Source organism: Psammomys obesus, unplaced genomic scaffold, assembly GCF_907164565.1.
Source record: "Psammomys obesus unplaced genomic scaffold, mPsaObe1.curated_primary_1811, whole genome shotgun sequence".
Taxonomy (NCBI): domain Eukaryota; kingdom Metazoa; phylum Chordata; class Mammalia; order Rodentia; family Muridae; genus Psammomys; species Psammomys obesus.
Genome location: NW_026596256.1, coordinates 14,071,173 through 14,083,848, shown reverse-complemented (window position 1 = coordinate 14,083,848; position 12,676 = coordinate 14,071,173). Strand labels below are relative to the sequence as shown.

Genomic DNA, 12,676 nt, shown 5'->3' with positions numbered 1-12,676 from the left:
GCGCGGCGCGGTGACGTCAGGGCGGAAGCGCACGCTGCGCGCCGCGGCCTGGAAGCCGGCGGTCACGGGAATATCCGTCGCGCCGAGGACGCTGGTTAGTCTCGCTTTGGGTTCCGGCCGCGTCGGGCGTGCGTGTAGCTCGCTGGAACTATGGCGTCCGGGCCTCACCCGACCTCGGCCGCCGCCGCCGCCCCGAGCGCGGGCGGCTCCAGCTCGGGCACGACGACCACGACGACGACCACGACCGGGGGGATCCTGATCGGCGACCGCCTGTACTCGGAGGTGTCGCTCACCATCGACCACTCGCTGATTCCGGAGGAGAGGCTCTCGCCTACCCCGTCCATGCAGGACGGCCTCGACCTGCCCAGCGAGACGGACCTGCGCATCCTGGGCTGCGAGCTCATCCAGGCCGCCGGCATCCTCCTCCGGCTGCCGCAGGTGAGGGTCGCGGTTGGCCGGCGGCCCCGCCGCTCGGGAGCCGACGCTGGGCGGCGGCGGCGGGAGCTCGGGCGGGCCGGGCCGGGGGGGCGGGGAGGGGGAAGGGAAGCGAGCGGCCGCACAAAATGGCGGCGGCGCCTGGTGCGGGCCCGCCTGACCCCGGCGCTTCCGTTCTCTTCTCTTGTCTGCAGGTGGCGATGGCAACGGGGCAGGTGTTGTTTCATCGTTTTTTCTACTCCAAGTCTTTCGTCAAACACAGTTTCGAGGTGAGCGCGGCGGAGGCGGGCGAGAAGGGATTTCTTCATCCGGAAGCGGGAAGGAAGGGGTAGTAACCAGCTTTTCCAGAAAGGGAGTGGTTAGCTTAGGCCTTTGTACCCAGTTCCCACCCACAAGGAAATGGGGCCCTTAGAACAACATGTTTCGAGAACTAGAAAATGGATCCGGGCCCACGTGCTCTGTTACCAAGAACTACATTTTCAGGCCGCTGCCCAACTCGTGTGAGAATTAGCTTGATTCTGGCCCAAAGTTAGAAGCAGTTGAGCAATAAAACTTAACAGCGGGTCAAACCCTTGCCCTAAAAATGTCGGCTCTGATTATATTCTAGAGTAAATTGGTTATGCACGCCTTTAAGGTGTCCGGTCGCTGACTTAACACAGATCGAGTTCCAAGTCAGCCAGGGCTACACAGAGAAACCCTGTCTCAAAAAGAATAAGTTTGTTAGACTTCGGGCAGGGTTGTTTCAAGCTTATATTCTAATTTTTTGTCCTCTCCTGGGTTCTTTCAGATTGTAGCCATGGCCTGTATTAATCTTGCATCAAAAATTGAAGAAGCACCAAGAAGAATAAGAGATGTGATTAATGTATTCCACCACCTTCGCCAGTTAAGAGGAAAAAGGTAAGATTGGCCTATTGAACGTAGTACCTCTTGCTACTGCTGTACTGTGCACCAATCATCAAGTCAAAACATCTTTTTCCCCCTCTCAAGTCAGTGTGGAAGCAAAAGAAAACTGACATTAGGTGTTGAAATTCACATAGGAACATTGAAACTTAAACTTTTAAAAAACTCTCAATTAACCAGCTATCTAAAGTTTGTAGAGGCAGTTGCGTTTGTGGACAATCCTAGCAGTGCTGTGAAGCCAGTCCCTTGGCTTAAGACTAAACAAGAAAGGGAGTACGGTTGGCTCAAGTGGGAGTGTATTCTGTAAGTTACTTTTCCCCTCCCCTCTTTGAAAACTGAAGGCTGGACACGAAAGCTCTGTAGTTCAAGTTAATATTGTGGCATAGTTCCGTGTTAGGTTGTTTTTCTGCTTGGAGTCCCAGTTTTCTTCATCAATTGAGGTTGGCTTTTGTTAGAGTACTTCTCAACATTGAACTTCGCTATATCGCATAATACCGGATCTGAAAGGACTGGAGGAAAGTTTGAAGTTTGAAGTCAAAGGGATTGAACAGGTATTCTGTTTTGGTCAGATACACTCTCAATGAGTGGGTTAGAAAAATAATTCTCAAATGATTGAGTTGCATTCAGAGAGGGCTCTTTATTTGATCTTGTAAGAAAATCCAGAGTCTGAAACTGTATCTTTGAGGTGTAGTGATAACCTGGTAACTTTATGTGGGCCTATGTGTTCATCTATGGCAGTACCAAAGTTTGTTACAGGACTACCTGTTCTACAGTTGATTCTAGGACACACTGATGGATGTTCATGTTGTAGATTAGTTTCTGAAGAATTGTGAGTTGGAAAGGAAGTTAGCTGTGAAAAGATAAGTTGTTTTGGGAGCTGGGTGTTGCTTAGTCCAAATGAGTGACATGCAGAGGTAGTCTTTATTGTGGAGTCTTATCAGTTGGTGGTAGTGGAGTTAGCCAGATAAGCAAATTGTGAGTTCAAAATGTGTAGCATAGTCAAAATTACTGGCCCAACTTCTTTATAGCATTTTTTTCTTCATACTATTCAGCCTCATCTTTTCTCATTGTGTCCCCAGATATAATGCCCTTTGTTTGAAGACACTTAGTTCTTTGTGAAAAAAGTCAAGAAATGGGGAAATTTCAAACTGGTCTTCCGAGCTTATGTTTGTATTTTAGAAACATGGCTTCCCCCCCCCCAGAGTGTTTTTAAATGAAACACTGATAAAATGCAGAATTCTTGTCGTTAGTTAGAGGACTTTTCTTTAAAAGGACATTTTCTAGTAGTGTATGAGTTGTTGAGCCAACTATAATCACAAGACAATCTTTTGGCATTTTCCTATGGGACCTACCTTTCCTAGGTGTCAGAATAGGACCATCCTAACTATAGAACTGCAGAATTTAAAATAATCCAATCTGACTGACTTGTGTTGGATGTAATTTTATTTTTGGTCATCATTAAAGAAAAACTGATTTTGTTTCAATGTTACAACTTTGATTATAGCATAAAATTCTTAAGTTAATTGCATGGAAGTGCCCCCCCCTTAAAAGCAGGATATAAGTGTTTCTATGCATATTACAAGTTTACTCAGACATGTAACTTGTATATGTTATTAACTTCAACTCTTTTTTCCCTTGCAACCGACTATACAGCGACCAGCTACATTTACCAAAGCCTGGGTGATGTGGAGTGGTACATAGAGATGAAGCTGTCGTCATGGCAACAGTGAGTGAAGTATCGAAAATCCCCAAGGAGAAGCCAGTGTTCTGAGAATAGGTCACTGGAATCGGGGACTAACAGGTTGGCCACTGGTGAACCATTTAGAAAAAAACAAAAAACTCCTGTTTCTTGTTATAAGCTTTTGTCTTTGCTGTCCAAGTTATTGAGACTATAACTTAGATGGGTTTTTTTTTTGCATAGGGTATGGTTGGAAAGTATTTATAAATGTTATATTCTGAATAGTTTGTCTTGAATTCTTCAGTTTGTGTGAACTAACTAGGTTAATGTATGGACTTGAAAATTACAGGGGGCATATTCATGTAGCCTTAAAGTTTTTAGTCATGGCTACATATAGATAGTACAGTAAGTACTATCAGTCCTCAATTTGAGATATTTGACCTGTCCCCAATAGTTTTTTATATTTTTACAATTCTTTAGAATAGTTGTTTAAAGGAAAGGAAAAGCTATTCATGTACATAGTTTACAGATAAAATTTGTGGTTTATATGAAATACTCCCTGTACGTTAAGGGTCTTTAAAGAAGTCTGTGTTTGTATCTTTTAAGGTTTGTATTACAAGAAGATAAACTTTCAAAAGATTTAACTACTTTTATTAGTGACTGTTGATGCTATTTTCAGTGTATAAAAATAAGAATTGGAAGGGTCAGGTTGGTATTGACATTTTATCTAACCATCTACTCTATTTCTGTGGTTCTGAGATTGCTTCAGTTTGTTGACATTGAAATGATGTTTCTGTTTTACTTTAAAATAAACATCAGAAATTTTTGTTTGGTAGCAATCTTGTCTCCGTGTATATTAGCCATCTGGTTTATATTGTTTCTTCAATTACTTTCATAGAGTCCTTGTAACACATGAGACTCACCATAGTTCAACATCTCCTGGTTGTAAGTTTTCATAATTGATATGCTGTTCCAGTCATACTGCAGAAAGCAGCTATCATAAACTTCTAATAATCATAGATTGAGATTTCCTAAAAATTGAAATGTTTTCAGATAAGTTATAGAGCAAAGTCTGCTAATTAAAAGAACCTTCAGAGGTAAAGATTGCTCTGAATAGATAGGATTTTCTCCCTTGCTGTTAAGTGCTAACTTTGTGTTGATGGAGAAGGTTTACCTGATTGGGAGGAAATCCTCATTGAAGCCTTGATTCAACTTTACTTGTTGATAAAGATATTTCTAATTGATAACTTTGTTGCTATAAAAAGCTTTTGCTTAAATGCTTTTTCAGAATCTTACTAATTTACAGAGACATTTTCCTGTGTTTCATCATGGTATAAAATGCTTCTGTTAAGGTAGTTAGTTTTGTATTAATTGAGTTTACTTTGATTTACGAAGTAAAATAAATACTGAACAAAATTAAGATGGGATTATGTGTTTACAAAGCTAATAGTGAAGACTGAACAAGAACTTAGATGGTTGTGTTGTAGTAAGGTGGTGAGTGGGTTTGTTTCCTTGGCCTGTTCTCAAGTCATTGAGAGTTTTGGATCAGTTCAGGGTCTCACTGTATGGTAGTTCAGGATGTTCAGTACTTTATGGTTCTTGTACTCAACTACTATACTCCTGAACTTACGCCTTTACAGGTTCTTTGGGATACTGATGGTGAGGTGCATGTGCTTATGGCAGAGTAGTAAATCTAAGATACTTGTTTAGGCAGAATCAGTGATGAATCCTTGAATTCGGTACCAGTTGGTAGCCACAGTTGAAACTAGAGTTCAGCTGTTTGATTGCACATTTTACTATCATTTAAAAATGACTCCATTAAGCAGTTTTAATAAGATGCTAACACGGAAGACAAGTGGCACAACTTGGCTTTTCCGAACTATTGTATAGGGATTCTTAATGGTGCTGTTTGCTATCTGGCTTTCAGAAGCTAAACTGTACAGATAAAACACTGGAGCCTAGTTGACTCCTAATGCCAGCTGAAGGAGGACCTTCTAGTTAGTCTATAGTGGGATTGCCTCCAAAATTTTCTTACCCTGCATGTAAAACCTGAAAAAATCATAAATTCTTGGCATTTTTGGAGTATGTTTTAATACGTACATACTTACGTTGGTTGCTCCCGTGTGAGTTAAATTTTACTTTTTTCCCCTAAAGTGTACTTTGTAGCTATTGTCCTGATAAAACTGATTCAAAACAGGCCATTCGCCCATTTCACTGCCTTATTTTCTCACACTTTTCGAAGCTGTAGTACAACTTGAATTTAAGGAAGTTCTTTGTTACTTTGTTACTGTTTGTCATGTTACTTCTGCCAGCTGTTAAAGTTAAGACAAAGTTACAGAATAACAGTAACTGGATTTTGCCTTTAAGTGAAAATAAGGTTAATATAAAATTGTTTTTACTCTACTAGCCTGCTGCCAGGGAAGTAGTTAATGTATGTCATTTCAGATATTTTTTTTTTCAGTCTTGTGTTAACTCAGGTTCGCCTCAGTTCGCATGTTACGGTGTAGAATGTTCTTTATCTCCAAGTCCCTCTGCCTCCACCCCTGCAAAGTGCTGGGATTATGAGTATGAGCCTCAACATTACACATTATTTTATCACTCTCAAGTGTATTTTTAGAAGATATTTGTTGAAGCTACGTTTTTTTGTTGTTGTTTTTTAACTTTGTACATTGATGTATTCGGGTGGTGACTTGGCAACTTGGTTGAAATGAATTAAGTATTTGAAAAAGCATTTCAGTATTACTCTGCCAATATAGTTACTGTACATTTTGCTGCTTGTTAGACACAATGTATCAAAAACAGCAAATTTCATAGGTGACATTGACTGGCCAGAAAAATCAGATCCTTGTGCTTGCTTCTAACATGACTAGTTTAAGGGGGTGAGCTCAATAGCAAGCCTTTAAATTTTCAAAAGTGAAACATGAAAGCATTTTATATGAGTGGTTAGGTGTCCCTTCTCCCAGTATGAAAAACAATTCTAGGGACATCCTCACAGGCCCCTTTCTGTTGGCCTACAATATTCTCGTAGAAACTACATTGACCAAGTTACCTAATTCACCTTAAGCCTGATTTTTAAAGAATTGTTTCATTTGGCAATTGAACTAACTTGTATTTGTTTTTTTTTCCAGGCGTGGGGGGTGCTAATTAAGTAGACAGTCTTAGAATATTCATTTTTAACCCACTGTCAAAAAAGAGAGTTCATATTAACTGCCTTTTTTTGTTTGTTTTCTTAGCTTTTTTTTTTACTATAAATTTATCAAAGGGTTTATTATTATTATTATTATTATTATTATTATTATTATTATTATTATTATTATTATCATCATCATCCTTAGTTCATATTAGAACTTTCACTTTGCAGGACTTCATTAGTTCTTCTCACTGGGAAATTTCTGGAAGGCTGAGGTTTGTGCCAGTAATGTTTATCACTAAAGTGTCTTGAGAAAGTCACAGATCTGAGGACATGTGTGTTTTGTTTGTTTGCTTATTTTTTAAAGTTGTGTTAATAGTTTTTAGGAGTTTTGTGTAGTTGGATATAGTTAGCATAACTTGGACAGCATAAGATTAATGCTTTAACTTGTTAGCAGGAGTTTAAAAAGCTGGTTTCTGTTGCCAATAGTTGGTTGGAAGGGAAAATGGAGATGCCACAAATAAAAATATTTGGATGTGCAAAACAGTTTTGATTTTATTTCTTACAAACTATAGGACTCCAAGCCCCCTGATCCTTGATCAGAACTACATTAACACCAAAAATCAAGTTATCAAAGCAGAAAGAAGGGTGCTAAAGGAGTTGGGATTTTGTGTTCATGTCAAGCATCCCCATAAGGTGAGTTATAGACTGGAGAAATTACAATTCGTAAGTATTAGGGCCTTTCTTAAAAGTTTTGAATTGAGTGGAGAGTTAACCTGAATTTTCAAAAGCTTTCTTTTGATGTTATTTGTGAATAAAATGGAACTCAAAACAGGCTTTGTGTGTGTGTGTGTGTGTGTGTGTGTGTGTGTGAGAGAGAGAGAGAGAGAGAGAGAGATCAGGAGTACTATTGTGGTTAAGTTTTAGTTTTTCCAATCTAACAAGCTCATGTGGAATTCATGCAGGGAATGAATTGGACATATCAATGGACCTGGCACATTTAAAGTGTTGAAAATAGTAGCTTTTTACTGTAAACCATTAATAAAAGCTTTTCCTCTTGGCTTTCATATTACCTTCTAAGCAGTAGTTGCAAGAATTGGGACTGTCTGAGACAACTGGCTCTGCTGTTAACTAGATGACATGACACTGGCTGGTTTCTTAAAAGTTAGAAAAGAAATGATGGTGTAGGTACAGAAAGTTGGCATGAACTGAAGTAGTTACATCTTTTTGTGTGTCTTTCTGGGAATCAAATGTAAGACAAGCATTCTGTCATTGAGTTGTCATGTATAGCTTTTATTTAAGAAACTTCAGCATGCTAAGCTTTACTGCAGAAATTACTTAGTGTTCTAGAAACTGATGTGGCCATTGTTCACTTATAAAGTCTGCCTTTTTTGGTGAATGCCCGGGGAAATTAAAAAACTGAGTTATTAATCACCACTTTTATAAGCACATTTTACAGATTTGAGTAATGTAATAACCAACAGTGAATCTCAGCTATATTTTAGGTGGTCTGTATTCGCAATTTTATAAGAACTAAAACTAACACTTTGATTTGCTTTATTCATTGAACTCTGCTGTGAGGGAACCACCAGTATGCTGAATGTTTTTGTTTTGTTTTTTTTCTCCCTTGCCCTCAGATCATTGTAATGTATTTACAAGTCTTAGAATGTGAACGTAACCAAACCCTGGTTCAAACTGCCTGGTAAGTTCCTTTTTTACATTTCTTCTTTAGTCAGGAAAACAGAAGCAGAAATAAAGTAAGTTTCATTTTTCTCTTTCCAAAATAATGAAATAAGTTTGTTTTGGGGAATTTTGTGTTGTTGTTGTTTTTTTATGTTGTTTTTTAACCAAAAGGTAAATAATGCTTATTTCTGCTTCCTGTTTTCTTGGCTTGAGTAATTACTTTTAGTGGAGAACTCAATTTAACTTTGTTCTTTTTTCTACTCTTTAATTAAAGGGTAGTCCATGATGGTAAGTCATAGAACTCTGCCCTCTGCACTTCAGCCCATGACCTCAGGATGGCCTGATTGGCTAGCCTGCTCTCCAGCCAATCCAGTGCAAGCTCTCATCCGAGATTCACTGAAGTGGTCCATATCCATCTGGCAGCATCTTCTAGTTCTGTCGGGGTGTCAAAAGGATTTGTATATTTGCTTCTAGAAGTAACTATGCATCATGCCTATGTATTTAATGTATACTGTAACTATCAAAATGAATATTTCATTTTTGATAGATTGTTGTCCAGCCATTATGAATTGTTTTTTTTTTTTTTTCTTCAATTTGGTTCAGTTAAACTTCTACTTACAGTATGTATAGCATCGATTATACCAAAGGAGGCTACCTTATGCTTAGAGCTTTAGGTGGATGCCTGGTACCATTTTAGGTTACTCAGGCTGTTGAGATATTGCAGGCAGTGATGTAAGAAGCAGGTAATTTTAAAAAGACATTAATGTCAGTTAAATATTTTTGAACTTGGACTTTTGAGATACAGAAGGGTTAAAAAGGAAATTGTAGATTAGCTATAAATGATTCATACAACTGCTGATAAATAAGTATTAAGTAATTCTGGACTCTACCAGAAACATGTCTTTTTTATGACTGCCATGCTTCTCTTGGATTCAGTAGATACTGGTTAACATTAGAAGAGAAAGCCACATTGCTTTGTAAAATGCATGAGTTTTTAATGTGTTCTGTGCAGAAATACAGTAGTTTTTAACAAGCATAAGGATTTTCTAGAAATAGTCCATTTAATTTCCAACTCAGTCTTTTCAGCGTATTGTAAAGATTTTTAGTTAAGGGATATGATGGGGAAGGTTCAGTAGAAATTTTAGAAGTTTATTTAATTGAACTTAGGTCATTGCTTTTATTTATACTTAATTGCAAAAAGGTATGTAAACATGGCCATTATGATATGTGTTTATTACTCACTTCTCTGCCTAGGTTTTTTTGAAGTTTTTTTTTTTTTTTTTTTTTTAACTTTAAGAGTAACTTGGTGGGTTCTTAACTAAAAATGCCTTTTTACCCCTGTTCATGGTATTTTGGATTTTTTAAAGAACTTGATTGACACTGCTTTTCATTATGGATAAAGGAGAGATGGTCAGTAACTAAGGCTTGAAGTATTGTTGGGAGTAGTGAATTCTGAAACTCATGTCAGAATTGACTTACAAAACATTGCTTCTTTATAACTATGTTAACAGATAAGACTTGGGGATAAGATCTTACGGATAATATGAAATGACTTAAGAGTGCTGTGAGGAAGGGTTAGAAGCTGTTAAATGGTACAATTTTAAAATGTGAATATAAGGAGAAGAAAAAAGAATAAAGTAGATTGAGTCTCCAATTTTATATGTACTTCAAAAGAATTGGTTTGTGTATGGGCTAAGCTTATAGCTGAAATGTTTTTCAGGAATTACATGAACGACAGTCTTCGAACCAATGTTTTTGTTCGCTTCCAACCAGAGACTATAGCATGTGCTTGCATCTACCTTGCAGCTAGAGCACTTCAGGTAACTGTGTGTAGTTTGCAGTGTTTTACATGGTAAATTCTAAGAGTTTTTGTTACTTCTGAGGAAATCATACTTTGAACCTTTATATGTTTTTATATATTTTATATGTATTTATTTTTTTATTGGTTAGATTCCATTGCCAACTCGGCCCCATTGGTTCCTTCTTTTTGGTACCACAGAAGAGGAGATTCAGGAAATCTGCATAGAGACACTTAGACTTTATACCAGGAAAAAGGTAATTTCAGTTACTCAGGTTGGTTTTGATGCCTTTTTCAAGAATCTCATTGCTACAAAAGGGAATACTAACTTAATTTTTCATCCAATAGCCTAACTATGAATTGCTGGAAAAAGAAGTAGAAAAAAGAAAAGTAGCCTTACAGGAAGCAAAGCTGAAAGCTAAGGGATTGAATCCTGATGGAACCCCAGCCCTTTCAACCCTTGGCGGATTTTCTCCAGCCTCTAAACCTTGTAAGATGCGTTCTCGATTGAATGAAGTATGAACACTGGATGTTTGTCCTTGTTAGAAAGCTTTGCTGTCGGTCAGTTGCCTAGAAACAAGAAATTGTTTTTTGTTTTTGTTTTGACAAATCCCCTTAAGGGATAGAAGCATAGTATTATGGGGTTGTGTTGGAAATGTTTTCTCAGCTAAATCCTGTCCTTTTCCGTTAAAAGCATCACCAAGAGAAGTAAAAGCTGAAGAGAAGTCACCAGTCTCCATTAATGTGAAGACAGTCAAAAAAGAACCCGAGGATAGGCAACAGGCCTCAAAGAGCCCTTATAATGGGTGAGTGTCCAGAAGGCAACAGTGAGTAATCATTGTTAGGACTTTGCATTTCTTAAAACAATTAACAAATATTGCCTGCATTTTTTTTTTTTTTTTTAAGTGTAAGAAAGGACAGCAAGAGAAGCAGGAACAGCAGAAGTGCTAGTCGATCAAGGTCAAGAACCAGGTCACGCTCTAGATCACACACCCCCAGAAGACAGTAAGTAATGGGTCATCCTGTCTGGTATACAGGCGTAAGACCTTTAAAGGTTAATGTGGGCTTTCTTCATAGTTAGGAATAAGCATTTATTTTTTTAAAGCAGGTTTTCCTTCAGGCTTAGGCTTTTAACATAAAGAGAAAAAAGACTTTTAGGGATACACTTCAAATATGTGTGGTGATTTAGTTGCGTGTGTGTGTGTGTGTGTGTGTGTGTGTGTGTGTGTGTGTGTAAACATGCATAAGTGTGGTTATGTACAAAAGTTAGGAAAATTTATTTTTAAAAAAGTCAGTTTACTCGTTACTTACGCTATGTGGCTCCTAGATCAAGCTCCAGTCTTTGGTCTTTGTGACAGGCACCTTTACCTGCTGAGCCATCTCATTGACCCTAGTTTTGTGCCTAAATGGCATATTACTCATTCTGGCTCCCCCTTCCATTTTTGAAATGTCTAGAAAATGCCATGTACATAATAAATCTATAATGTGTAATTATTCTTTAAATCCGTTTTGTGAGAAATTGAATGTTTTACTAGTGCTTTATTATAAAGCCTAGGACTCTTCTAGTCAGCTTCGTAATGGGATTGCAGGTTTCTTGTGCTGCTTCAGTTGCACTTTGAGCATGTGGGAGATGCTCTAGCACACAGTTCTAGAACACATTGGGGATCCACATCTCTGGGGTATAGGCATAGAATATTCTAACATAAAACTTTAGTTGAGGATGAGAAACACGGTCAGCTCAGGTCATTGGTCATAGCTGATTGTTTAAACTTGTTCATGAACAAGAGTGATCTATTGTATTGCCGGTAGACACTGAACCTAAACTTGAAATTTTTATTGTCTAAGTTACAATAATAGGCGAAGTCGATCTGGAACATACAGCTCAAGATCAAGAAGCAGGTCTCGCAGTCACAGTGAAAGCCCTCGAAGACATCATAATCATGGTTCTCCTCACCTTAAGGCCAAACATACCAGAGAAGATTTAAAAAGCTCAAATAGACATGGTCATAAAAGGAAAAAATCTCGGTCTCGGTCTCAGAGCAAGTCTCGGGATCACTCAGACGTTACCAAGAAACACAGGCATGAAAGGGGACATCACAGAGACAGGCGTGAAAGATCTCGCTCCTTTGAGAGGTCCCATAAAGGCAAGCACCACGGTAGCAGTCGCTCAGGACATGGCAGGCATAGGCGCTGACTTCCTTTCTTTGACACTGCGTTGGTTCCTGGTGTTGCCTGTGTGCAGTGTGATATATGGACTCATCAAAACAAAATGCAAACTGATTAGGAATTGCTTTATTAAGATTGTCTAGGTCTCTAGAAACACTGAGGACATTTTCTTTGGAAAAGATCTATGTTAAGGTTTTTTGCACATTAAAATGCCCTAGCAGTATCTAATTGAAAACCATGGTCAGGTTCAATTGTACTTTATTATAGTTGTGTATTGTTTATTGCTATAAGAACTGGAGCGTAAATTCTGTAAAAATGTATCTTATTTTTATACAGATAAAACTTGCAGACATTGTTCTATTTAAGTGGTTATTTGTTTAAATGATGGTGAATACTTTCTTAACACTGGTTTGTCTGCATGTGTAAAGATTTTTACAAGGAAATAAAATACAAATCTTTTTTTCTAAACTGCTTCAGATACCTCATTTAAATGTCTAAGAAGCAAGATTTTAATGGTGGGTGGCTGCACTGGTTTGACAGGTTTGGGATAAAGTGTCTTAGCCTACATTGTGTAACAGTTTGTGTATACAGGAAAAGCAAATAGTGGCCTGCTACTGTTAACCGCTGAAAGGGAGAACCTGATTTGAGCTTAATGTATCAGAGTTTTAAATTAACCTTAACTGTTTGTAATGTGAACTTAATAGTGGAACAAACCAAAATTACAGCATAATGCTAAGTAAGACCCAGCTATGGAAGTTTTAAATGTTTTACTTAGTATCATACTCAAGAATGAGGTCATCAATTGGTTACAAAGAAACAGCTCATTCACAGTGGGTATGAAGTTACTATAGGACATGCATTCACCAAGGAGGGTTCTGGTGTGCTA

The 12,676-nt window shown here is 38.2% G+C and overlaps 1 protein-coding gene across 2 annotated transcripts; it reads left to right on the top strand.

The window, feature by feature from the left end:
* The first annotated feature begins 31 nt into the window (after positions 1-31).
* Ccnl1 (cyclin L1) lies at positions 32-12,258 on the top strand. 2 transcript variants are annotated; one of them, XM_055596810.1, is made up of 11 exons: positions 46-438; positions 630-704; positions 1,223-1,332; positions 6,719-6,839; positions 7,781-7,845; positions 9,547-9,646; positions 9,777-9,881; positions 9,973-10,114; positions 10,319-10,430; positions 10,531-10,629; positions 11,470-12,258. In XM_055596810.1, the coding sequence occupies exons 1-11, from the start codon at positions 151-153 to the stop codon at positions 11,816-11,818; spliced, it is 1,566 nt and encodes a 521-aa protein (XP_055452785.1). In that variant the 5' UTR covers positions 46-150; the 3' UTR covers positions 11,819-12,258. The 2 variants fall into 2 exon arrangements, with proteins under 2 accessions (XP_055452786.1, XP_055452785.1); XM_055596811.1 differs by lacking the exons at positions 9,547-9,646; positions 9,777-9,881; positions 9,973-10,114; ... (1 more) ...; positions 10,531-10,629; positions 11,470-12,258 and adding an exon at positions 8,101-9,540 and having other exon boundaries at positions 32-438.
* The last annotated feature ends 418 nt before the right edge of the window (positions 12,259-12,676 follow it).